This window comes from Myotis yumanensis, unplaced genomic scaffold (assembly GCF_028538775.1).
Source record: "Myotis yumanensis isolate MYYU_CA2020_CCGP unplaced genomic scaffold, mMyoYum1.0.hap1 SCAF_11, whole genome shotgun sequence".
In the NCBI taxonomy this organism is placed as follows: Eukaryota; Metazoa; Chordata; class Mammalia; order Chiroptera; family Vespertilionidae; genus Myotis; species Myotis yumanensis.
This window is the reverse complement of record NW_027223762.1, coordinates 11,536,909-11,561,158: the sequence shown is the minus strand read 5'-3', so window position 1 is coordinate 11,561,158 and position 24,250 is coordinate 11,536,909. Positions and strand designations below refer to the sequence as shown.

At 59.0% G+C, this 24,250-nt stretch overlaps 2 protein-coding genes across 5 annotated transcripts; both read right to left on the bottom strand.

Annotated features, from left to right (window-relative positions):
• Positions 1–921: 921 nt before the first annotated feature.
• KHK (ketohexokinase) lies at positions 922–12,400 on the bottom strand. Of its 3 annotated transcripts, none has more exons than XM_070428866.1 (8): positions 11,830–12,400; positions 8,106–8,222; positions 5,806–5,940; positions 3,769–3,841; positions 2,998–3,144; positions 1,583–1,671; positions 1,296–1,453; positions 922–1,205 (listed from the first exon to the last, which is right to left on the bottom strand). In XM_070428866.1, the coding sequence occupies exons 1-8, from the start codon at positions 11,919–11,921 to the stop codon at positions 1,120–1,122; spliced, it is 897 nt and encodes a 298-aa protein (XP_070284967.1). In that variant the 5' UTR covers positions 11,922–12,400; the 3' UTR covers positions 922–1,119. The 3 variants fall into 3 exon arrangements, with proteins under 3 accessions (XP_070284967.1, XP_070284966.1, XP_070284968.1); XM_070428865.1 differs by lacking the exon at positions 5,806–5,940 and adding an exon at positions 5,480–5,614 and having other exon boundaries at positions 11,830–12,397; XM_070428867.1 differs by lacking the exon at positions 5,806–5,940 and having other exon boundaries at positions 11,830–12,393.
• A 279-nt stretch (positions 12,401–12,679) lies between these two features.
• On the bottom strand, positions 12,680–20,493 carry EMILIN1 (elastin microfibril interfacer 1). Of its 2 annotated transcripts, none has more exons than XM_070428863.1 (8): positions 19,861–20,493; positions 18,780–18,905; positions 18,100–18,320; positions 15,066–16,970; positions 14,601–14,717; positions 14,157–14,174; positions 13,875–14,012; positions 12,680–13,414 (listed from the first exon to the last, which is right to left on the bottom strand). In XM_070428863.1, the coding sequence occupies exons 1-8, from the start codon at positions 20,028–20,030 to the stop codon at positions 13,071–13,073; spliced, it is 3,039 nt and encodes a 1,012-aa protein (XP_070284964.1). In that variant the 5' UTR covers positions 20,031–20,493; the 3' UTR covers positions 12,680–13,070. The 2 variants fall into 2 exon arrangements, with proteins under 2 accessions (XP_070284964.1, XP_070284965.1); XM_070428864.1 differs by lacking the exon at positions 19,861–20,493 and adding an exon at positions 19,194–19,400.
• Between the last annotated feature and the right edge of the window lie 3,757 nt (positions 20,494–24,250).

Genomic DNA, 24,250 nt, shown 5'->3' with positions numbered 1-24,250 from the left:
CCTCTTGGAGGGGCAGGGATTCAGCTTTCCCCGTGTGTTCCCAGCGGGTGCGAGCGCTCCGCCTCTCCCTGTCCCCCTGGGGTCCAAACACCCCTGTGCCCCCTCACCTGGTGTTCAGACACCCGGTGCCCGCCTGCAGCTCAGGGAAGATCTGCCCCATGACCCTGTCCCCCCCCCCCCCTTAATATTAACAGTAACTGCGATTTATCAAGAGCCTCGTACACACCTGCATTACACTGGGCGTTTCACATTGTGTGATTTTATCCTCACAACAATTCCACGACCACGGAATAAGCTCCGCTCGATAAGGACCTTGAGGAAGATTGCATTCAGCGAGGTACCCACGGTGACCCAGCACTCAGGCCTGCCTGTGGCCTCACACGCCCTGCCCCAACTCCCCGTGCCCTCAGCCCTGGTCTCCCCGGGCACAGCAGCACCCTGTACCCGGGTCACATCTGTGGCTGAGGCACCGCCTTAACCGCAGGGTGGCTCCGTGGGTGGGGCTTTCAGGCTGCAGGGCGGTCACTGGGAAGCTATTCTTGGAGGCAAAGTCCCCACCAAACCACCGAGCGAGTCGGCTCAGCTGAGCCGCTCCTGGGGCCACAGACAGAGCCGGGGCCTGGTGACAGCACAGGGCCCAGAGCAGCTTTTCTCGTGATTTGTGGCTATTTGGAAGGTTCCCTGAGCCAGCGGCAGGCAGCGGGGTGTCCTCCGCAGCCAGGAAGGCTCCCTGTGACGACCGATCCCTGCACCCGGCCTCCAGCACGGGCACAGCTGGCAGCAAGCCTGGAATCGCCTGCTGCTCTGGCCCAGCAGCCCCTCCTCCGGGCCTGGGTGGGGAGGTGAACCGGGAGAATGGGGGGAAGCCCCAGCCAGAGGAGCTGGGAGGGCAAGGACAGACAGACCGCCAGAAGGAACGGGCACTGGGAAGGAGGTTTATTTGCTCTGTGGCTCTGCGGTGTGAGACGCCGGGACCCAGGTGCAGTGGAGCCCTCCCACGGCCAGCGTCCGCCCAGGAGCAGGGCCGCCCCGATGCCAGGCTGGACAGAGGGGAGAAGGCAGCAGCCGGTGACGCTGGCCCCCAAGGGGGTGTGAGCTGCTGCCTGCCGCCACAGGGCATCACACGATGCCATCATAGCCCTGCAGGCCACACTTCTTGCCGGCCACCTGGCAGCCGAACCGCAGCGCCTCCTGCATGCTCTTTCCTGGAGGGAGGGACAAGCCGCTGGATCAGCCAGGCCCAGGCCGTCGGGGCAGGGCCCGGCCCCGCCTGGTGCCTGCTGCGAGGGACCCACCTTGAGACAGGCTGAAGATGACAGAGGCATTGAAGGTGTCGCCGGCCCCCAGGGTGTCCACCACGCGGGGCGGCGGGAAGGCATCCGAGTGGAGCAGCTGTCCGTCAGGGCCCAGGGCGTCGGCGCCCTTCTCAGCCCAGGCGCAGACCAGCGTAGCCCTGCCAGACCCTCTGCTTAGCTGGGTGCGAGCCCACCCCGGCCCCAGTCTCAGTCCCTCTCCCCAGGGCAGACCCCGAGTCCAGGCTCCCCCACTTCCCACACCCACCCTCCCGGCTCCCCCAGCTCACCCTTTCCGCACACGGCTGTACAAGCCCCTCAGGGCCTCCACCGCTGACTGGAACCCCAAGTGTCTGGCCACATCTTTGCTGACAAACACCTGTGCACAGTGGGAGAGGCTGACGATCACCCTGACTCTAGTCCGAGCTCAGGCACTCCCGCCAGCAGCCTAGCATTGCCCCCGTATTATGACCCCGCTCCTCCCACGTGGCCACCCCAACCCCCAAAATAGCATGTCGCTGCCCCACAGGAACACGTTTTCATGCTCAAGATATGCCAGGATACAGCCTGTGAATGGGGCACACGCCCTGGTCTGTTTGTTCTAAGATCCATGAATTTCCTCCCAATTGGAAACCCAAAGTGAGCCTGGAGCGCCATCTCGGGGTGGAATCTACCACTGCCAACTGAAACCACCAACTCTCGGGGCAGTTTTGTTTGGGGTTTGTTTTTCTCATACAACTCTGCCCTCTAGGTCTGGTTTCTTCATCTTAAAAACAAAGGGGTAGGGCCTCGGAAGTTGCTTCACACCAACCACAGAGCTATCACGGACCTTAGAGACCTCACACCAACCACAATTAGAATTGCCACCCTGGCCGGTGTGGCCCAGTGGATAGAGCATGGGCCCGTGGACTGGAGGGTTCCGGGTTCAATTCCAGTCATGGGCACATGCCTAAGTTGCAGGCTCGGTCCCCTAATAGGGGGCGTGCAGGAGACAGCCGATCAATGATTCTCTCTCATCACTGATGTTTCTATCTCTCTCTCTCTCTCTCTCCCGTCCTCTCTCAAATCAATAAAAATATATTTTTTAAAAATTGCCAGAGACAGTTTTGGTAAAAAAATACTTTAGCCCAAGCCCCACCCCGACCCATCAAATAACCAACAGGGGTGGGGCTCAGGCATCCATCTCGCTTCACCTGCAGCCAAGGCTGACGACTAACCAGCTCCCGCAGTGATGCTAAGATTGTCAACCCGACCCCATTTACACCCCACCCTGCTCAAATCCACGTGTGCAAGCCCCCTGACCATCCTCCCTCACCCACGAGTGGCTCCCACAGCCTGTCACCCTCCCCAGAGTTGGAGGACACCTCGGAAAACAGTCCTCTCCCTCCTTTGAAGAGAAGACCGAGGAGGCCGGGGAGGAGATGCTTCCACACAGGCTCACCCTCTGGCTGGCTCCCTCCTACCTGCGCACCCCCTGGGGTAGAGACGCTTTCCTGGGCTACTGCAGAGGCCTGCACCAGAGCCCAGAGCTGGGGATCAGAGCCCAAAGCTGGGGACCGGCCTCTGCTCTGCCCCCTCCTGCCAACACCAGCGGGCCATGAGGAGCTAGCTGCTCCAGGCACGGCGGGCAGGACAAGGCAATTCTCCGGCTCCTTTTAAGAACCACGTTAGCTGGATGCGGCAAGAAGCGGCCCGGGACGCTCACCACGTCTCCATAGCCAAACAGCTGGAACAGCTCCTCTCGGGGCTTCTCCACCTCCACGGACACCCGGATCTTCTGCCCTGGAGGCTGCCTGGCATTGTGCTGCTCTATCCGCTGCAGCATCTTCACCTGCTCCGACGCGTTCCGGCCCTGGAGCAGAGCAGGGCCGCTCAGGACTGCTGGGCACTGCCCAGCCACTCGGCTCGTTCGTCCCTTCCTGCTGAGACTCTGGGTGAGGGAACCCCATTCTCAATCTAAAAATCTCAGAGCTATCACCAACCAGTCCTTGCATTTCATAGATGAAGAGACTAGAGAATAAAAGAGACTGTCCTAAGGACCTACAGGAAGTTAGCGACAGGGCTAGGATGAGAACTCGGGGCTTCTTGGGGTTTCCTCCCCCCCAGACTCCATCCAAAACCTCTCCTGCAATGAAGATTCTAGTTCCCTGTACGTGGGAGGGAGGTATGGGTCAGGCCTCCTTCAGCCAGGCTCCTGCCAGTGTGGGGAGGCCTGTAGCACAGAGCACGGGGCTCTGCCTGGGGCCAGCATCCTGCTTCTGGTGCCTACACCCTACTGTGTGGTCTTGAGTAAGTCACCCAATCTCTGTGGGCCTTAGTTTTCTACCTAAAAACATAGAGTAGAATGGAAAGGGGATGGGGGTCAGATTCATTCATCTCTGAGGCACTTCATGGTTCAAAGAAACCAAGAAGGAGGCAAAACACGAGGAGGGGTGGCAGGTTGAGCCCTTCGAGACACAGGGAGGGCAGAGCTTGCCTCAATGTGGATCCACTTGAACCGAGTCAGATCAACCTTCTCAAAGTCCACAGCAGAGACATCTGGCAGGTTCCTGCGTCACGAGATGGGAAGGACAGAGAAGACGTGGCATGGTGAGAGGCTGACCAGGGCCAGGAGTCCAACAGGCTGCTGGCGTCCTCATGCCTGGCCCTGACAGAAGCTGGATCTACAGCACAGGCCTCCGAGGCTCAGCTCCGGGACAGACCCCGTCCCCAGCTAAACTCACAGCACTCCTCGCCCCACTTGGCTCCACCCAGACAGCTGGAGGCAGTCTGCTAGGGCGCCCCTTCCTGTGTTGGGGGCTGTGATGTGCTGTAAGGGCAAACTCAACCGAAGTATGTGTCAAGGTGCCAGTTCTGTGTGCCTTGGAGACCACATCTCCCAGAATGCCCTAAGAGCACCAAGAACTACAATTCCCAGGACCCGCCCCCCTTGCTAGCCATACACATGGCTCCTCTGCTGGGAGCTCACTTCTGGCACCACAGCAGCGACAGCACCACGGCCTGGAGTTTGGCGGCTCCGTGTCACAGCCGTGTGGTTAAGCTTAGTGCTCGAGGATGAGTTTATATTTGACTAATTTCGGTGTGGACACCCCCCAAGGCTCTGCCTTGACCTCCTTGGCCAGAGGCCTACACACAGCCCATGTCCTCTCTGCATCCAGAGCCGAAGCCTCCATCCACTTCGCTAGCTGTGGCACCTGCACCTCCCCGGGAAATGGGCCCCAACCCCCAGCCTCACAGGCCTCTGCAGGTGGCTGCAGGTAACAGAGAGTGTGGCCATGCCTGGACTGAGGCAGCAGGCAACAAACACTTCTCCTCAGAGCTCTCTGCCTCCCTTCCTGGGAACACCCATGTTGTGTCCTTGATCAGAGTTGCTACAGATTGATGCTTGATGGGCAGAGGACTAGGATTGCCCCATGTGAATGTTGCCACTAGCATGTATGCCCCCCACTCATTCACTGGGACGCACAGAGCCCAGGGACCCCTGGCCACAAAGCTTGTCCTAGGATGACTGTCTCTCTAGATGCAGTGGTCACGCTGGGCGGGAGGGAGGGCCTGAGCCCAGGGCAGCTGAGTTTAGGCCATCTCAGCCCTAACATAGCCCCTGGCACATGTTATGTGCCCAGTAAACGAACCCTCTGAGATTCTCCACAGTTTTTAGCACATCAATGGCTGCGAATGGTGTGTGCGTGTGGGCTGGCTTCATTACGCTGGGACCTTGGCAGGGCCTCATCTTTTTTGAACACCCAAACCCCAGTTCCTTGGTGCCAGGCTGCAGGCCGGCAGCTCTGAGGCTGACCCTGGAAATCCCACCGGGTCCCCTCAGGGCTTAAGATGGTTTGAATCACATCTCCCATCCCTCCACCCCCAGAAAAACTTCCCCACTCCCAAACGCGGGCTGCTGATTGAGTAATGATGGAGGAATCACATCACAAATTACATTTGGTGCATTTTGCCTGCCCATCCTTGGTATTGACCAAGGCCAGGTTGCCGAGCAGAGCAAAGCCCACCCCTTCCCACCTCACATCTCCCCTCATTGAAAACAATTCAGAAATCACTGAGCAGCTTGGCACAGGGACAATTTCTGGTACAAAGAGAGAGGCCACAGAGGGTGGGCAACTGGGATGCCCGTGGCGGCAAGGGAGAGAGCTGATTGGTGGGTGTGGCGGGGCGAGGCCAAGGGGCCTTACGTGTCATAGAGCACAATGGTGCGCGAGCCATTGGAGTTGTTGACGATGCAGCAAGAGCAGGGGGTCTCCCCCCGGCTCTGCCAGGCCACCTGAGACACGTCCACACCCCGCTGCCTGAAGTCAGTCACCAGGAAACTTGGGATGGAGCCCGGGCCAAGGGAAGGGCAAGGAGACACAAATTAGAGCCTACAAGTGGCCCGGACCTTCCACGGGGGTGGGGAGGTGCTGGAGCACGCGGGTGCTGAGGGCCCTCCTGCAAGAGAAGGCCTGTTCTGCGAGTTTAGCGATGGCGGCGGCAGCTGGAGAGGCGCAGACGGTGTACGAACCTGCAGGCATGTAGGATCGTGCGGCTGCCACTGGCCTCGTTAACGATGACGGTGGAGATGGGGACGGAGCCCGTGGCCTGAAAGACCGTGTAGTGTAGGTCCACGGAATAGCGACGGAGGTCATCCAGGACAAAACTGCCGGCGGAGGAACCCGGGGGAGGTGCAGTTGACAAGGTTTGGGGGCCCGGAGGCCACTGGCCGGGCCGCGAGGACCCAGGGTGCAAGCAGAGGGGGCCAGGAGGGAACTAGAGATCGCCGGCTGTCAGGCTGTGCAAGGAGGCGGGAGAGGCAGGAACGCATAGGCTGGAGCTCAGTGAGAAACACACTAAGGGACATTCTCTCAGGTCCCGACTCGTGCTGGAAAGGATCTGCTTCATTCATAAGGTTCCCGGGAAGACCTGGGGCCTACAGCATTGCCCTGTCTGCAGCAGGCAGGTGAGGACACCGTGGCCTGCTTCATGCGAGGCCCAGGCAGAATTAATCATTACCAAGGTGACACTTTGCCCCCGCCGCCCTCTGCACAGGTCCCCAGGGCTCTCCTCTCTCCGAAGTCCCTTCCAGTCCTACAGGGAGTCCTCACATTCTACACCTGCCTCCATGATGCCCGGCCAGGAAGCTGGGGCTTGGTGAGCTGCTCACTGCCCTCGCCTCTTGCAGCCAAGCCAACCCTCCGGGCAGTGAGCTGGCTCCCAGTGCCTTCTGGCCCTCCCTATGGGCCTGGTACAGGACTCTTACCCAGAATCCCCTCCCATCAGAGTGAGTCGGGCAGGGGCAGCCCCCCAGGAAGACTGCGCCCCCCGGGCCCTCTCTGAAAACGCAGTCCTGTGCCCAGGACCTGGCACGTACGCCAGTCGTCCAGCCGTCATCCTGGCTTTTCTCACTGAGGCTGGGCCCCATTTCTGGCAACACCAGAGCTGGACAACACAGGTGTGTGTAAAGGTGACCAGACAATAATGCTGGGGAAAGGAAGGCAGCGGGAAGAGAGGGAGAGCAAATCTGAGATGGACGGACTCCATAGAGAAGCCACAGGGGCTGAGCAGGGCTGGTGAGGACAGGACACTGTGGACAGCACTCATTCAGAGGGTCGCCAGGAGCTGGAGCCGACTCAACGGCAGGTAATTCACACAGCAGGTCGGGACATGGGTCCTTGTCTCAGACCCAAGGACCCTTTAAATAGTAGCTTTTCCACAGCCTAGAAACTATGGTCTGTTTGCCAAATAACTTTTTGTACCCAGTGCCCGGCACATGGCAGGTGCTCACTGAATGTGGAACACGCGGGGAGAATGGGGAATGGCCCGCCATCAGCACGATTGCTACACAAAGGTGGGTCCACTACTCTAAGCAAGAGCCGGTCTTGCCTCTAACTGGGGGGAAGGCAGTTGCTGAAGAGGGTTAATGAGTGACCAGCTGTTGGCTCCGGGTCCCTCTGTCCCACCTCACAGGGCAGGCTCTCGCCCCAATTTGCTTCGTGCCAGTTCATCAAGGAAAGGAATCTGGCTGTGGCTCAGGGCGCTGGGTGCTGGGCGCTGGCAGCAGGTCCTCCTAAACCACGGTTCAAAGGGCTGGGCTTCACAGGCCAGCAACCTGGAGCCTGCCCGGTGCCCGCAGTGGGCAAAGTGTGGGCCTCGCCTCCTGATAAACGCCTGCTGAGTCGGCAGTGCCAGGGGTCAAAGGGCGCTTGGTCCCTGCGGCAGCCAGCATGGAGTGCGCGTGGGCCACTTACGGACCACGCACAGCCTCACGGCGATGAGCCGGGAGGCCTGGGGCTGGCCCAGCTTTAACATGTGGCTTCAGGATCTCCTGGGCCAGGGTGCTCTTGCTGCTTCAGGGAACAATGGGGACGGGAGCACTGGTCCCACCCCCTCAACTGGGAAAGAAACTGTAAGCCTGGACCCTTGGACCATGGATGATGGACAACCCTGGGGGAGGATGGGTACAGCAGGTCCCTCACTGCTTTCTGCCTCAAGCACAGCCAGGGTAAGGGATTTAAGAAGGGCAAAGTCGCACCACCGCAGTCTGTTGGAAGCAAGGAAGGAGAAGGTGGGGAAGCTGAAGCAGGCTCCAGCGACGGGCCCAGGAACCAGGCTGTGGAAACGAAACCTTTAACAGGAGCAGCGTTAACATCTGAGCGGCAGATAAGCCACCCCAGGGAGGCTCCGGGAGGCCGGCTCTCCACTCCGTGCCCTCCCACCCGTTCCTGGTGGCCACAGACCATTTCTTACAGCCCACCCGTCCAGAGTGAAGACTGCGTTTCCCTTCCCCTGTGTGGGCAGGCCTCCCCTGCTCCCTCCTCCACTCACTCAGCAACATGGCCGGGCGCCAGTGAGCCCATGAAGGCACAGGGGGCTCCTAGCAGGGAGAGGACGGTGCAGGAGTTGGATGCATTGCCTCCACGCTGCCATCTCTGGGACAAGCACCTGTAAAACACAAGGAGGGTCCCTGCAACTTCAGCAGGCTCTTCCTGGGGCGACCAGGGCCGACCACAGTGCCCTGGGTTGGGCTCGAAGGATGTAATAGCTAGAACACCCCCAGAGAGCACCCAGGCCAGGCCCTGCCCGGGTAGCTCAGCTGGTTAGAGCATCATCTCGATGCACCAAGGCTGCGGGTTCGATCCCTGGCCAGAGCAATTAATTTCCATCTTCCACCTATTCTTACGACATCAGGAAACCACTCGCTCAGGTCCATTACAATGCGAGGGTTCCACTCCCTCTGGGTTAGCTCCTCCCCAATCATAATGGCCCATCTCTCCACCGGGGACAGCTGCTGTACCGTCCGCCTCCCCTTAAGAGCTGGACAACTCCAAGTGCCACTTCCCAAAGGTGTTCAATTTACTGCCTGCTCCTGTGTGAGTACAGCCGCTTCCATAATAACTCAGGTTAAACTAAGACAGGAAGTAACCCTGGACATGGTGATCATGTAAGAAGAGGAGCGCTAACTGTTAAAAAGATTATCAGGTGAAGACCAGTTATTCCTCCATTATTTTTGTTTTGTTTTCCCTTTTTCAGCTTCATTGAAATGTAGCTGACATTTAACATTTTGTAAGTTTAAGCAGCACCATGTGACTTGATATACACACATATTGAGAAATGATTACCACAAATGAGGTTAGTTGACACATTCACCACCTCACACAGTTACCTTCTGGTCCTTTATTTTTTCTCCATCTTTACTGAAAGTCTAACAAGAGGAAGCTAACTCAAAATACACCTGTATAACTTCACTGGCGTCACCAAAAACAAACACGGTAACATGCAGAATAGTCAAAAAGCTTTCATGATTTCTCATTTGTGCTCCAATGACACTGGGAGGTACACAGTGAAGGCTGCTATTTCTATTCTCCCAGTTCCAGAAGAAGAAGAAGAACTGTGAACCAAGTCCCAAAGAACCACTCGTGAAGGGAAACGAATGCAGCAGAATTTCTAGACAAAGGTCTACTTGTACACAAACGTCACCCTGAACTCCCCTTCCGCCTTGGGAAAAGGAGACATGATCGCATTAGGAAGAAGGAGAATGATTTGTAAAGGGTCACACCTTTCTCAAGCTGTGACCTTTAGAGAAATGTTCAAGCAGAGAAGAGAGGAGCTGAGGGGAATCCGATTTGCTCAAAATCACACCAAGTTACTCCTCACTCCCAAACCACAATGCGCTCCGTATTTTTAAATGAAGAGCAGTTAGGCCCCACCTTGGAGGAGTTTTCAGAGGAAGACGATACAGTTCTACTCTGTGGACACCCTTCAAAGTCACACCGACACCCACCCTCACGTTCAGAAAGGATCTGCTGACCAGGAGGATGCTCGCTCTCTGGAAGGCTCTTCTCGGCCTGGCCTCTGCGAGGCAGGGCCATTCCTCAGGGGCTGGCCGAGTCCCGGGTGGCAGCTCCCGAGAGGCCCCCGCTGCCCATGGAGCACAGAGAGCCTGGGACAGTGGGGGAAGGGCGGGGTTCCCACTCAGGCTTGCTCACTTGGGAGGCACAGCAGCGTGGAAGAGCTGGGCTGGGTGGGATGGGAGCACAGGAGAGAGGCCCTGAGCTCAACCAGAGTGCTCTGCGGAGCAGCCGAGCCAAGGGTGTGAGGGGGAGGGAGGTACACACACAAGAGCAAGGGGCAAGGCCGGAGAGAGTTGGGGGGCAGGAGGGGAGGGTAAGAGATCAACCGAAGGACTTGTATGCATGCATATAAGCATAACCAATGGACATAAGACACTGGGGGATAGGGGAGGCCAGGGGATTGTCAAGGGCGGGGGTGGGAAAAAAGGAGACATATGTAATACTCTTTGTAATACTTTAAACAATAAAACAATTTAAAAAAAAAAGAGCAAGGGGCATGGAGAGCAGGGCAAGGTCTTCAGAGCGGCCCTCACTTAATTCCTGCCTTCGGAACCAGCCCCAGTCCAGGGGGTGGGGGTGGGGGCAGGTGTCCTCCTCCTAGCCTCCTCCGGAGGCAGGCACACCCTGTGCCTCTCCCCCACGGCCCCTGCACCCCTGGCAAGAGGCTCTAACCCCTGGCAAACAGAGCAGCCAAAGCAGAGGGTCAGCTCCGGCGGGACAGGGAGTACAAGCAATGACTGTGCAGGACGAGGGCTGGAGCACCGGACGCGGAGTCAGGAGGCTTGGGTTGCGGCTGCCGCTCTGCCGCTCATTAAGCACACGGCCTCACAACAACCATCTAATTCCTCCACATCTACCAAGAAAGGACTTGGCCGGTCTTTCCACACTTCCCCTGGGCTGCTGTGATCCAACAGGGCTGGATGGACCCAATGCCTGAGGAACGCCTGGCCTCGCCGCTCACTTCGCCTCAAGGCTATCAGACGGGCGTGTCTCGCTGGGCCCAGCCTTGAACTGGCCTTTTATCCAGTTGTGGCTGAGACAACGGATGGCCAAGGAGCAGTTCTTCCCAGGATCCCAAGCACTGGGCTGCCCCAAGAGGAAGCCCTGCACTCCGCCCACAGAACGCTTTCCTGGGATTGCAGTGTAACGGTGTCCTCCTTATCAAGAGTAAATATGAGAACCAACAATGACTCTTGGACTTCCACCAGACCAGCGAGGAGGATGTTTCCCACTGACTTCTGTAAAAGGGACTTCTGGTAAACTTTCAGCGTGTAACACAGGGGAAGGGCCTGTCCTGGCACATGAACCAGCTCCATCCATAACCCACGGCACCTCCAACGGCCCCTCCAGGGCCAGCAAGCCCTGAGCTATAGTGAAGCTCAAATACTTTGTGTTCCTGACCAGTCTCACTAACCATACAAATTGTAAGCTCCCTCAATTTCTTTAAAGAAATGGATGATAGAGGGGTGAAAGTGGGGAGGGTGGCTGGAGGGGGTCAACAGGGGGGAGGGGACATATGTAATACTTTCAACAATAATGAGTTATTTAAAAAAAGAAATAGATGAGCCCTAACCGGTTTGGCTCAGTGGATAGAGCATCGGCCTGCGGACTGAAAGGTCCCAGGTTCGATCCTGGTCAAGGGCATGTACCTTAGTTGCGGGCACATCCCCAGTAGGAGGTGTGCAGGAGGCAGCTGATCCATGTTTCTTTCTCATCAATGTTTCTAACTCTCTATCCCTTTCCTCTCTGTGAAAAATCAATAAAATATATTTTAAAAAAGAGAAATAGATGAGATATATATGTGGTAAATAAATTAGAAGTAAATGCTAGTGAGAGGCAAGGGCATAGATATTGTTGTTAAAATAAATAATAATAATAAAAACTGGCCCTGCACCGGACTAGTTGCGTGCCCTTGGACAAATCACTTTCCCTCTCAGGGTCTCTACTTGCTTGTGGGTAAAACGGGGATAATCATGCCCGAGAGTCCCAGGGTTGAAATGGGAATCGGTGAACACACTATCTGAAGCCTGGGTCTCATTACTAGAGGACTCAATTCTTTCCCCAGATACCGCACAGAGGGCGCGGGGCCCCGCTTCTGAGGCTGGACGCTCACAGCCCCAGCCCTGTAGTCTGGGCCTCCGGGCACCAACGCGGGGCTGCAGAGGCCCCTGGGATCTCAGGGGCCCGAGCGCCCCTACCTGCTGTCCGTGTCCTCCTCCGGATACTTGTCCACCACATTGATGATGTCCAGCACCACCAGCCCCACGCACAGGATCTGCTTCTCTCCCATGAGGCCGCTCCCGCAGCTTTCCGCCGGCCAGGGTGCAGCAGTTCGTCCGGGGCTCGGGGTTTTATGCCGTAGGATTGTGTCCCCGCTGCCCGAGGCTGCCTGGCTCCTCCTCCGCGTCCCGAGCTCCGCCTCCAGAGAGCCTCCCGCAGCAGCGGGCGTGCAGCGTCGTGCAAAGAGCGCCGCCGGGCCCTTGCTCCCCCCGCCCACCGACCCAAGCGGTCCTGGGAGCGCCGACTCCGAGGTCTCGGTCCCCGGCCTCGCTCTAGCAGGCGGCGTGGCCCTGCAGATGGCAACACCTCCCCCTTCTCGGCTTGAGGTCCTTCATTTGTCAGACGGACTCGGAGCTAATGCAGACCTCTCTGAAGTGCGGCTAGGCACGCTCATGAGCAGGTGCCCATGCCCCGCCCTCTCCTGCACCCGCCGCTGACGCTCCGCACGCTGGATCCGCGGGTTGGCGCCGGCCTCGCGGCTGCGGCCCGTCCCGCTAAGCCGAGGCACTGCTGCACCCGGGCCCCGCCTCCGCCCTGGGCCGCCAGGTGCGCGGCGCTGGTCACGTGACGAGGAGTGGCGCTCAGCGCCCCCTGGCGGACACCGGCGAGACGGGCGGGACCGGGAGGAGGGTCCCGCTGGGGCTCGAAGCCGCAGACGCAGGTCACCGCCCACGCGTCCATCGCCGGTGCGGGCGGAGCTAACCCGCGCAGAGTCCTGTGCACGCCCATCTATCCCCGGACATACTGAAGCAGACGGTGTGTTTCGTTTTGTTCTGTTTTTTTATAAAAACCAAATGTCTTTATTCCTGAATAGTTTAGTATGGCGGTGGTGGCGGAGCGCCTCAGGAGCGCCCTGGAACCCGGGGGACCGGCCTAGAAGCCGCTGGGGGAGCTTCTAGGGTCCGGGACCCGCTCCTCCGCAACCCGGGGCCTGCGGGGGACAGCGATCAGGCTCACAGTCTGGACGAGGGGACTCCGGAGACCCCCACCTGTCACGCTCCGTTTGCAGGGGTAGGGGGGGGTCTCGGGGGGAGGCTGCTCTGGGTGCCTTTGCCGGTCGGGTCTGGAGACGGCGATGCACCTGGGGCTGGGGTGCCCGCCCCCCCAGATGGCTCTTTGGAGGCACAGACACTTCAGGCCGGTCGGCCCGGCCCCCTGCCTACGCCTGTTCCAGCTCCAGGTCCAGGTCCCCGTAGAGCAGGGCTCCGCTGAACATGGTGAGCGGCTCCTCCGAGTGCGCCAGCTGCCCCATGACCAGGTCGATGCAGACCGTGTCCCCCGCCTGCAGCGGCAGGATGAGGCTGAAGACGCCCAGGGCGCCCGGGCTGGGCTGGCTCTCGGCCACCGGCTTATTCTCCAGGCCCTCAGGCTCGTAGCCACCGGAGTCTATGCGCGCCACGCCCAGGTTGGAGCGGGACAGGACCGCCTCCACTTTTTCGTGCCGGTGCCCGGTCAGCACGGCGCTCAGCAAGTAGCGTCCAGCCAGCGGCGCTGTGAACACGCCTGGGGACGAGGATGGCAGTCAGGGGGAGGCAGGTGGCAGGGGCCCGCGGGCTTCGGGACCCAGAGCTCCTGGACTAGGGAGGGACCTGCTGGGTCTTTTCACCGCTCTGCCACAAGACTGTAAGCTCCACGAGCGAGCGCAGGAGATCCGGTGTTTTGTTCATTCCCGCACCCCCAGCACTCAAAACAGTGCCCCCCCCCCAAAAAAGCTGTTGAGCTAATGACTCCTCCCCTCCCCACCCCAGCAGTCAGCCAAGCTGTGGTGAAATGGATAGATGAAGGGAGGACTGGGACTCTCCCAACCAAATAGGAGCAGGAAGAGACCCACCTTGTCTGAGGGCGGGAATGGGCCCTCACTGCATGGCCTCTCCACCGCCCCCCCCGCCCCCTCCCCCCCCCCCCCCCCCCCCCCCCCGCCGTCCCTCCTCCCCGGGCCCAGCCAGCCCCCTGCCCGGCTTACCGGTTTCTGGATCATAGAATTCCCCATCATTGAGCAGGACTCTGTCGAAGGGCACTGTGCCTGGCTCAGACCTGGGCAAACTCAGGGCAGCTGAAAAGGCCACCCGGGGCACGGAGGCTGCTGGCGCCCCCTCCACTCCTGAGGGGGGTAGGGGGGGTGTCAGAGTAGATGCTCAGCCAGTTCCTTCCCCTCGGGAGTCTCTACCCCCAGGGCTGCCTGAGGCCTTCCATCCCCCAACCCCTAGTTCAGTTCCCCTCCCTCCAGCCTCAAATGAGAACTTACCTTGTTCACCTTGGGGACCTGCGAGAGGAGGAAAGAGGAGAGAGAGAGAGAGAGAGAGAGAGAGAGAGAGAGAGAAGCTCTAAGTCACTCAGCAAACATCTGCCGAATCTGTCCGGCTGTGCTAGGTGCTATACGGACTTCAAAGCAGGAATGGGGTACCACGGAGAGGAGGAGCAGGGCCACGCTGTCAACTGCTGGGCCTATGCCCTTAGCCTTTCACACCTGACACAACCCTTGTAGGCTCAGCCTTGGTCTTCAAGTCAGCAGTGAGGCCACCATGTCCAGTCAGCCAACAGTGCCTATCCCAGGGCCCGGTCACTTTCCTAATCACTGTCAGCCACCTGGGACCCCATTCCCCATCCCTTGCCCCACTTCCCTGTCAAGTTCAAAGGGGAACGTCAGAGGGTGGTAACCCTGGCTGCTCAAGGATCTCAGCCCACATACCTGGTGGCCCAATGGGCCCCTTCTGCCCATCCTTGCCTGGGGGTCCTGGAGGCCCGGCGGGGCCTGGGGGTCCCTGTACTCCAGGAGGCCCTGGGGGCCCAGCTTCACCTGCAGGCCCTACAGTGACAAAAGTTTGTTGTAGGAGAGCCATACAAGGAGTTTCCAGAAGACAGAGAGGGTGATGGTTCCACGGACAGGTTGATGGGACCCCTGGCTGCCCATGCTGGTTGCCTGGCTGGCAGAGCAGCACCCCACCCCCACCCACAGCCCGGGGAAGGTGGGGAGCTGGGGTCTGGGATCATCTCTTGTGGATAAATCAACCCCTGGGACAGGGTGGGCTCTGCAATTCATGCTGAGCAGAGCAAAGAAAAAGTAGATGGGGTTAAGGCTGGGCCGTTGTGAGAGAGGGAGAAAGAACTGGAAAGGGGTCCCCCCCACACCCCAGGCCCCCTCTTGCTCCCTCACCAGTGAGGTCCCTCAGGCCGAGCTGGTGGAGCCGGTCCTCCAGGAGCAGCAGTGAGCTGTTCAGGGCACCGAGCCGCCTGCCCAGGCCCGCCTGCCCCCCCAGCAGCTTCTCCAGCAGGGCTGCCTGTGTCTGGCTGGTGCTGTTGGTTTCCCGTAGCCCAGCCCAGAGCCCAGCCACGTGTCTGGAAAGGCCCTCACGTAGGCCCTGCAGTCCCCCGGCCACCGTGTCCAACCGCTCACAGACTCCCTCCAGACGGCCCAATCGCCCCTCTAGGCTGGGGCACTGGCCAGCCTGCGCCTGTCCCTCCTCCAGGCCTCGGAAGCGCTCCTCGCTCTCCATGACATGTTCTGTGGCCTCCTGCTGCAGCCTGTTAATCTCGGAGATGATGCGGTCCTTGGTGGCTCCCAGGTCGGCCAGATCAGCACCCTGGCCCTCCACCGTGGCCTGGAGCTCATGCAGCGAGTCATTGAAGGAGCTGACGGTGAGGATGACTTCGGAAAGCTCTCCTTGCAGGGCCTGGAGGGCTGAGCCTGAGCTGCCCCCGAACACACTGAAGCCATCCAGAGGCCCACGGCTCGGCCCCCCAACACCCGGGCCCGCCCCCGGGCCCCGTGGAGGCAGCAGGGGGCAGGAGCAGCGCTCCACACCATCCCGAAGGCGGCCCAGTTCCTCCTGGACCCCCCCGCAGGCCCCACAGCCCTCATCCCCGCGGGCCTGCAGCAGACCCTCTAGCTGGCCCAGCCGTGCAGCTGTGAGATTCAGCTGAAGCGTGAGCTCTGCAGCTGCCTCATCCTGAGCATCGACACGACCCTGGAGCTGGCCTACGACCCCTTGCAACCCTTCCAGCGTGGCCTGCCGTGTCTCCCCAGCTGCTCCCACCTTGTTTAGGCCAGAGATGACCAGCCGCAGCTGCCCCTCGCCGTCCAGCACCCTGCGCTCCAAAGCACTGAGGGTCTCACTGACCTGGGAGTCCTTCTCCCCCAGAGCCCCAGAGCAGAGCTGCCCACATGCCTGCACGGCCCCTGCCACCTGCTCTTCCAGCAGGTCCAGCCGCCCACCCAGCTCCTTGCTCACATTGTTCAGCAGCCCCTCCAGCTTCTCTAACCGGCCCCGGGCAGCAGGCAGCCAGTGGCTCAGGCCCCCAGGACGCCCCGGCCGGCCCTCCTCCTGCTCCTGCGAGGGACCCAGGGTAGAGTTGAATCGGTCTTCCAGGCGGGAGAGGCGGGATGCTAAGCTGGTGTAGCCTGGGGGATGGCCCCCCTGCCCCGCTGCACCTTCCAGCTCCGTGCCTCTCCGCCCACTCAGCACGGTCACTGAACCGGCCACGACCTCTAGCCTCCGCTCCAGCTCTGCCAGTCGCCGGCCCAGCTCTGGAGGACAGCATTCCTGAGGGGGCCTGCGGCCCACGGCCTGCCCGGCGAGCTGCCGCTGCCGCTCCTCCAGTAGCTTCTCCAGTCTTCGCAGCCGCTCCCTGTCCTCCTGCTGCTGCCTGCGGAAGCCATCTAGCCCCGCCAGGCACACGGAGCAGGACTCCTGCAGCCGCTGCTCCACCTCCCGCAGCAGCTCCTCACTGTGGCCGGGAGAGGCTGGGGCCGGATCCAGGGCTCTGCCACCACCACCGTGATGGTTGTTGAGATGGCCCAGCTCCTGGTCATGGGTGGAGACACGCTTGTCCAGTTGCTGCAGCTGCTGCTGGATCTCATTGAGGGTTTCGTGCACGCCAGGGCGGGCAGCGGCGTCCGCTGGCTGCTGCCTCCCGTTAAAGGCCGTCTCCACAGCCTTCTGGACATCTTCCACCAGGCGCCCACTCAGTCCCTGCAGGACACCCCGAAGGCCCTGCAGCTCCTTTGTCAGGCTCTGTACCTGCTCCTCCAGCTGCTGCACCTTCTCTGACTCCCCAGGACCTGGCAGAGAGGAGAAGACATAGGGCAGCGGGGCTGGACTCAGGGCCAGCCTCCTAGGTCCAACTCCAGCAAGAGGTCAGAGGTCCTAACTGATTTGACTATGGCTTAAGCGGGGTGATTTGAGCAAGAAAAGACAGAAACTCTCATTCACTGAATGCCTTGAGGGCCAGGTCTTTCCCCCTTGCAACACTCCATTGGGCAGCTACCGTGAGCTCTTCCCATTCTGCAGAGTGGACAACAGAGGACCGGAGAGCTTAAGTAGCTGGGCCATGGGTTACAAGTTAAACAAGCGGCAGGGCCAAGTTTCACACCCAGGTCATCGTCTAACCACCCAGCCCACGTCCTCTCACTGTCCAGAGGGCCTCTTAACGCTATGGAAGCGGCTTCCTTCTCTGTGAAACAGGTGTGACACGGCCACTCCCCTGGCAAGTAAAATGGGAATGTGGGGCGGCTCCGTGGCCCCAGGACAGCGGCCATTCCTGGGCAGCACCGCACCACAACACCACAGGACACAGATGAGTTCTGTGGCAGGCCTCTGGGGGCTCCAGCTGGATGAGGGGAGAGTCAGCCAGAAGTTCCTGTTTCCATAATTACAACATGACTTGCTCCCTGGCAAGCAAACACAGCACATCCGCAGGGCCCAGCACACTGGGGAGGGAAAGCAACGGGGACTGCTGCATTCTGGGACCTGCAGTCTCCAGAGGCCAGGGAGGGGCCTGGGACCTGTAGTTGGTTGCAGTGCATGCTGGGACTTGTAGTCCCAACTGTCTGTCCCCTTGGACCAAGCTTCAGAAGGAATTCCCCCTTCTTCCCCCAGCTGTTCCCAACCAGGAAGTATCTTGGCCACATGTGGGCATGTGTAAGCACATTCACTTTCTCTGCCTCCTTTTTCTCTGGTCCTTCTCAATCTCTCCATCTCTGTCTTGTGTACACACACACATGCGCACACACACGCTTACACATGCAAATGCACTCGCACACACATGGACAGGGAATCTCAGAGATCCCATTAACTCTTTTCTGTCCCTTTTTTCTGACTTGGAACATGGAGGTTTCCCTCAGCAGCCTGGTCCCCCGTTTTCTGCCCTCCACCACTTCCCACTACTCTCTCCAGGGCTCCCATACTCACCTTCCCCGCCTAGTCCACTCAGGTGGCTTCCTGCACTGGAGCCAGAGAGGTTGGGGCGGCCAGGCCGTGGCCGGGGGCGTGGTGTGGTCGGCGCAGGACCCAGCACTGGGGCAGGATTCTCAGCACAGTCATCACCCCCATATCCTTGACAGCACCTCCACTCCATGTCCGTCACCGTTTTGTAGGCCACGCGGTAGCGAGGACGGAGGAAGCTGCGGTACCTGGGAGAGGTGGAGGGAGGGCTCTTTACTCCTCCCTGCACTGTCGGTGACCGTGGCCCCTGTCCTCAGAGATGGGCAGCTGCTGTGGGCAAGGCCTGTCCCTCGGGCTGGGTCCCCCTCACCGTTCAGCATGTGGTCTTGCTCAGCTGACAGCTGTCAGCTAGCTTGTTGGCCAAGGGCCAAATCGCTGTTCTTCCTCCACTGTCCTGTGCTGGAGCCTTGAACTCCTCTCCTTGAGCATGACCAGCCCAGAGAAGGCATCGAGGGGGTGGCAGAGTGCTCTAGTTAAGTGTGCCCACCAGCCAAACTGTTGCCTCAGCATCTCCTCAGGATGGCTCTGACTGAAGCCCCTGGTCGTACCCCTCAATACCTGCTTGGTGCACATTCCCGGAGTTGGCCGCCCTAGTGCTGTCCTGGCCCGGCCCCCACCAAGCACCCACTCCCCAGTGCTGGGCTCACATGATGCTGCGGGGACACTGGGGCTGGCCCCAGCCACAGGGCTGGTAGTCGGGCTTGACGAAGGTCTCTACTCCATCCTCCAGGACACAGCTCACTGTCCGAGTCACCACGAAGGCACACCAGTTCCTGCAGGCACAACCCCACGTAGACCCAAGAGCCAGGGACACACACCCGGGGAGGGCCCAGTGCCACCAGAGGGCCGGAGGGGGGGGGGGGTGTCAAAGGATGAAGGGCCCTGGGGGACCAGTGGGAGCCGGCTCTGGCAGGGGCAACTCCCCCACGCCTTCCTGTCCACCCCGGAGTCTCGATAAAGACTTTTCAAGACAGGAGAGGAGGCGCAGAATGGAAAACCACAACTATGAGAAGCCGATCCTCACAGCTGGGGCGGGGGTCCCGGGGAGCCTCTGGATTCACCCATTCATTCGTGTCCCTTTTCTGTCTCAGTCTCTAGCCTGGCGTGGCCTGTGTGAGCCGGCTGGCTGGGGCCCTCTGGTGATTCGGTGATTCCCTGGATGCTGGCTTCCACCAACCCCTCAGGGGAGAGGCCCTGGCAGGCAGGGGTCCAGCTCAGGGTTAAGCAGAGAATAAGCCATTGATGAGCCCTGTCCCTCAGGGGGTTTGCTGGCCTCGGATCTGTGTTGGCTGGAGAGGCCGAAAGGAGCACAGCAAAAGCGTGTCAGTATCAGGGATCCCTGGAGGGGCTGAGGAAGGCCCAGGAAGGGATGAAAGGGCTGCCCGAGGGTCCCAGGCTGGTAGCAGGGCAGGAAGGCCCGGCCATGCCCCTCAGGTCGTCCCCCTGGACACCTAACTTCAGGTCCCGGGAGGCCAAGGGAGCTGATCCCCTGAGGTTAGACAAGAGGACCTATCTATTGGGGGGGGGGGGGGGGCCTGGAAACGCCCAGCAGGAAGGTGGGCTCGTGAGGAGCCATCTGATGGATGGGCTTCCTCTCCCTCTCTTCCCTGCATTGGGGAGACATCCCAGGAGAGGGCAGCCAAAGCGGGGGGCCTCGATACCCACTTCTGACCCACCCTCCCACCTACCATCAGCCTTGGGCTGGGCCCCTCTTCACCAGACACTTACCTGTGGCGGCTGGCAGGACGAGGGGCGCTCTGGGCCTGGGGCCCCCCGGGGCTGAGGGCCCCACCGTTCCCTGTGTAGAGGCTGTACCCGCGAGGGGGGTAGCTAGCTGCCCCCACGGCTGTGGTCAGCAGGCAACAGAGGTAGCAGCTCCAGAGGGTCCTGGGGGCCATGGTGGGGCGCTGGGCCGTGGCCCTCAGAGGCACATCCCGCCTGATCACCGGCGCCTCTGTCTGGAGCGGGGATGCCCGCAGCTCCGAGGTCGGGTCCTGTCCCCAGCTTCCTGCCAGCAGCCCCCAGCCACACGCCTCCTCCTTGGCCTCCTGGCCTGACCCCTCTCCCCCTCCTCCTCCCGCCTCAGGCTCCCGTCCGTCAGTCCCTCCCTCGGTTCCTTCCGCTCTCCTCTTCTCCACCTCTGAGGGGAGTTTGTTCTCGGCGCCCCCAGGCCTCCTGCACCCGGTCCCAGCCCCTCTCAGATGCTGCTTCCTGGGCCTCCGCCCCCTCACCCCAGCTGGCCCTCTTCTGGTCTCCTTATCCGTTTTCCCCAATGACTGGATCCTGGGGGTGACAGGACTTTACCCCTGTGGCCGTTCAGAGGCGCAAGAGTGGCTGTGCGGGGCGGGCCCTGGCCTCCTGCCTCCCTCTCTTGCTCACTCCCCTCCCTTCCCCCCTGTCTGGCTGGCGGTCCAGCCTCCCCCTTCCTCCCCCCACCTCTCCAACCATCGTGCGCCACATCTGCTTCTAGTTAACTCCGGGAAAGAGGGGGGAAAAAAGGAAAAACAGAAATGTGGAGTTGCCGCCGGGCTTGGAGCCAGCCTCTCAGACGGGCCACATGGAGTGGAGCCGGGGCCAGGGCTGGGGAGGAGGCCCAGGGCTGGCCGCTTAGCTAGGGAACAGGAGCTGAAGCCACAGCTCCCCTGGGCGAGGGCAGGCCTCTCCTGGGAGGAGAGACCTGACAGCGGAGGGTGGGGTGGGGGTGGGGGTGGGGGGGGCCCAAAGGTGAGAGGAAGAGGGGAGGACTGTGAAGAGAGGAGAGCCTGGAGAGCTCAGCAGAATGTCACTCACCATCCAGTCTAGCTCCCTCCTTTTACGGATGTGAAAATTGAGGCTCAGAGAGGGAAAGGAACTTGTCCAAGGTAATACAGCAAGTTAAGAGCAGAGCTGAGATTAAAATCTAAATACCTAGTCAGTGACTTGGGAGAAAAAAGGAGAATAGGAGAGAGGGCTACTGGGCCAGGGCAAAGGACAAGGACTCCACGAGGCAGGCAGGAGATTCAGAGAAGCCAGAGGGGAAGGAAGGAATCTGGAAATGGGGAGCAACCTTGTCAAGCATGGAGAACTTGGGCGAGAGGAGACTCTCATTCTAAAAAGGCCAAATGAATATGGGCCCCAGACTAGTCTTGGGGAGGGTCAGGCCGTAAGTGGGGGAGGGAAGGGAGGTAGACAAATTGAGCCGTACTACGGAGTAAAGGAAGTCTGATAGCCTCTGTAGCAGCTGGGGACTCATAGGACTCAGCGTCAGCCTGACCCGACAGGCAGCGCCTCCTGGGATGTTGGGATCTGTCAGCGGGCCCCTCTCCATCAGCGGGCCCCTCTCCACCACCTGGCCCTCAGTGCTGTGTTCTGGACCAGGTCCTGTGTGGAGGGACACTTGGGAAGGCTGAGCGGAAGTACTAGGAGAGCGCTGTGTGCTGAGCACTGTGGAGGCGCCCAGGTGCAAAGGCATGTATGTATGACTCAGTAAGGAGCAGCTGGGGCTATTGAGGAATGGGACGCAAGCTCCAAAACAGAAACTAACATAACGCGGGATAGACAGAGCGCCTAGGGGGCCAGGCAGATGGAGGAGGCACGTTGTGGGTAAGAGGAGCAGAAAGACAGTGGCTGCTGCGGGAGTCAGAAAAGAGGTGTTGGAAGAGACAGAGAGGTTTCAGGTGGGGAAATGTGGTCCTCCTCACTTTCCCCATCTATAACTTGGGAGTAATAACAGTGCCTCCTTCCTGGGTCTGTGAGGGCTGTTAACACACACAGAGTTTAGAATACTGCCTGGCATGTGGTAAATGCGCAGTTAGCTTTTATTTGTGTCAAGAAGTAGCACAGAAAGTCGGAGAAGTGCATTGCGGAAAAATCAGGGAGAGCCTCAGAGGACTGGCTAAGAGCCTGGATTGCACAATTTTGAGGAGGGGATCAGTATCCCCGCAGAGAGAAGACCGAAGACCGTCAGCAAGAACAGTGGGCAGGGTGTTAGGGCACGAGGATGCTGGTTCCAGCTCCTCCTCTAACTACGTTATCACTTTGAGCAAGTCCTGGGATTCCACTGGGGGTCTGTTTGTCTAAGGTCCCTTCCAAATTCTGCACTGAAAGAGAAGGTTGGGTGCCAGGGGAGCAGATGAAGGGAGACACCGGCGAAGATGCCAGGGTTCTAGCCAGGATGGGTAGGTTGAGAGGAGGAGCAGGTTTGGAGGAAAGAAGGATGACCTTGATTTAAACATACAGGAATTTAGCTTGATTAGGCTTCACAGATGTTGCTTTTTTTTACAAATAGAAAATGTTACACATGTTTACAAATTTACTTCCTTCACCAGCAAAAGCATTACGACTCGCTTTATTGCAATATTCACTTAATTGCTGTGGTTAGGAACAGAACCCGCAATATCTCCGAGGTAGGTCTGTACTGAGTATAAGGTGAGAGTAACACATCTCAATAGAAATAGATGTCCAGGAGATGATTCAAAATGTGGATCTTGATTCTGGGAACCATTCGCAGGGCAATGATTGGAAGCCATGGGAGGATGCCACCAACTCTTCAATGTGACCGAATGACCTGCCTCTGAGGTCCTATGAATGCTAAGGGTTGGGAGCAATGCAACAAGAAGACGGGATGGTGAGAGTAAGCACTGGAACCAACAGACATGGGAGTCTGTGGCTGCCCCTTAGAGGTGTCGGATGGAGATCCTGATTTCAAAGTTGCTGCCGGTGGAAGGTTGCAGCTTCGTCCCTGGTCTCAGCATCAGTTCTAGGCCCTGGCTCTGGCAGGAAGCCAACCCATTTCTTCTCTAGGTTGTCCTGGCCTCTGCTGTGGGCTTTCTTTCTCTGTTCTTTCCCCTCTTCTCTCCCTCGGGAGGCCTCTGGCAACCTGAGGAGTCATCCCAGCTATCTCGTCACTGCCCAGTTGTCACCCATCCCTTTGCCTGCCCCCTTAAGTTTAAAAACCGGTTATATTTTAAGTGTGTCAAGTCAGAAATGTTGGCTTTGAAATACAATTGCAGTATGTCACATATCATTTAGTCCTATAATTAGGGGCCGAGACCTCGGGGCTGACAGGGATGTCTGTGAAACATCACATAAATCAGTGCCTCTGGGTTCACTGGGGAGGCCCGAGGCGTTGGGCAAGAGGCTGCTGGGGAGACTAACATGAGGGAGAATGCCGTGGTGGCTGCAGTGGTAGTATTGGCAGATGGCCACAAATTTCCAAAGCAATTGGAATTCTTGAGGTCAACTAGGCTAAGTCCCTGGGGCATTAGGGCAGTATCTATTTTAAAACCACTCCAAGATGGGGAATTTCCAAGGGTCTAGTGCCAGTGGGCAATCTTGGCTCTACGACGTAACTCATTCAGTCGACCATCACTAACTGAGCAACGAGCTCGTGCCCGGGCGGGCCAGGGGCCACCAGTAGCAGTAAGGAACACTTCATGTCTAAGCATCTGTCAGAGACAAATATTGAGAGGGGAAAAGGGGGGAATAATATGAATTAGGCCTTGAGTCATGCAAACCCAGATGGGAATTCAAACTGGTGGGGACTCTTGAGCAAAAGTCTACTCCTCCTCTCAAATGCATACATTTCCTTTTCCTTCCAACCCAATACTTTAGGTACCAACCTCCCTGGACTCAGGGTTCAGTCCCCTTCTCCCAGGTCTGGTTGATTTTTTCTCCTGAGTCTAATTCTAAACTCATCTTTTCCTTGAAAATGTCACACTAATCACAAAGATTAAGCTGCACATGTGCCCCCTCCAGATCCTCTCCCTCCTCCAATTCTTCACAGGATGAGGCTGTGCCTGTCCCATTTCCCACATACTCTGCTACCCAAGCTGTTTTCAAGCTTTATTTGTTCTTAGCTGGGTCTAGTTTTGTCCTGGAGACCATTTTTCTTTCAGTTCCTCTAGGCACCAGGCCAAGTGACCCATTCAAGGCTGATAAAGGCGCAGTGACCTAGGCACAGGAAGTTGTGGGAGGTGAAGGACATTTCTGGATGGCTCTAAAATACGTCCTTTTCTCCTGTCCCTGACCCAGGACAGCCTACTGATATCAAATAAATCAGTGGTTCTGGGTTCACTGGATCAGAGGAAAGAGAATCAGGTGACACGGTCTCTAACCGGTCGTAGAACCGTGGTCAAAT

Coding starts and splice junctions, on each gene's coding strand:
- KHK (XM_070428866.1), bottom strand. CDS start 11,921: ATGGGAGAGAAGCAGATCCTGTGCGTGGGGCTGGTGGTGCTGGACATC. Junction 1,672..2,997: donor TGTTTGGCTATGGAGACGTG/GTGAGCGTCCCG, acceptor CACTGTGCACAG/GTGTTTGTCAGCAAAGATGT. Junction 1,454..1,582: donor TACAGCCGTGTGCGGAAAGG/GTGAGCTGGGGG, acceptor AGGGTCTGGCAG/GGCTACGCTGGTCTGCGCCT.
- EMILIN1 (XM_070428863.1), bottom strand. CDS start 20,030: ATGGCCCCCAGGACCCTCTGGAGCTGCTACCTCTGTTGCCTGCTGACC. Junction 18,906..19,860: donor CGTCCTGCCAGCCGCCACAG/GTAAGTGTCTGG, acceptor TTGTGCCTGCAG/GAACTGGTGTGCCTTCGTGG. Junction 18,321..18,779: donor CAGTGTCCCCGCAGCATCAT/GTGAGCCCAGCA, acceptor CACCTCTCCCAG/GTACCGCAGCTTCCTCCGTC.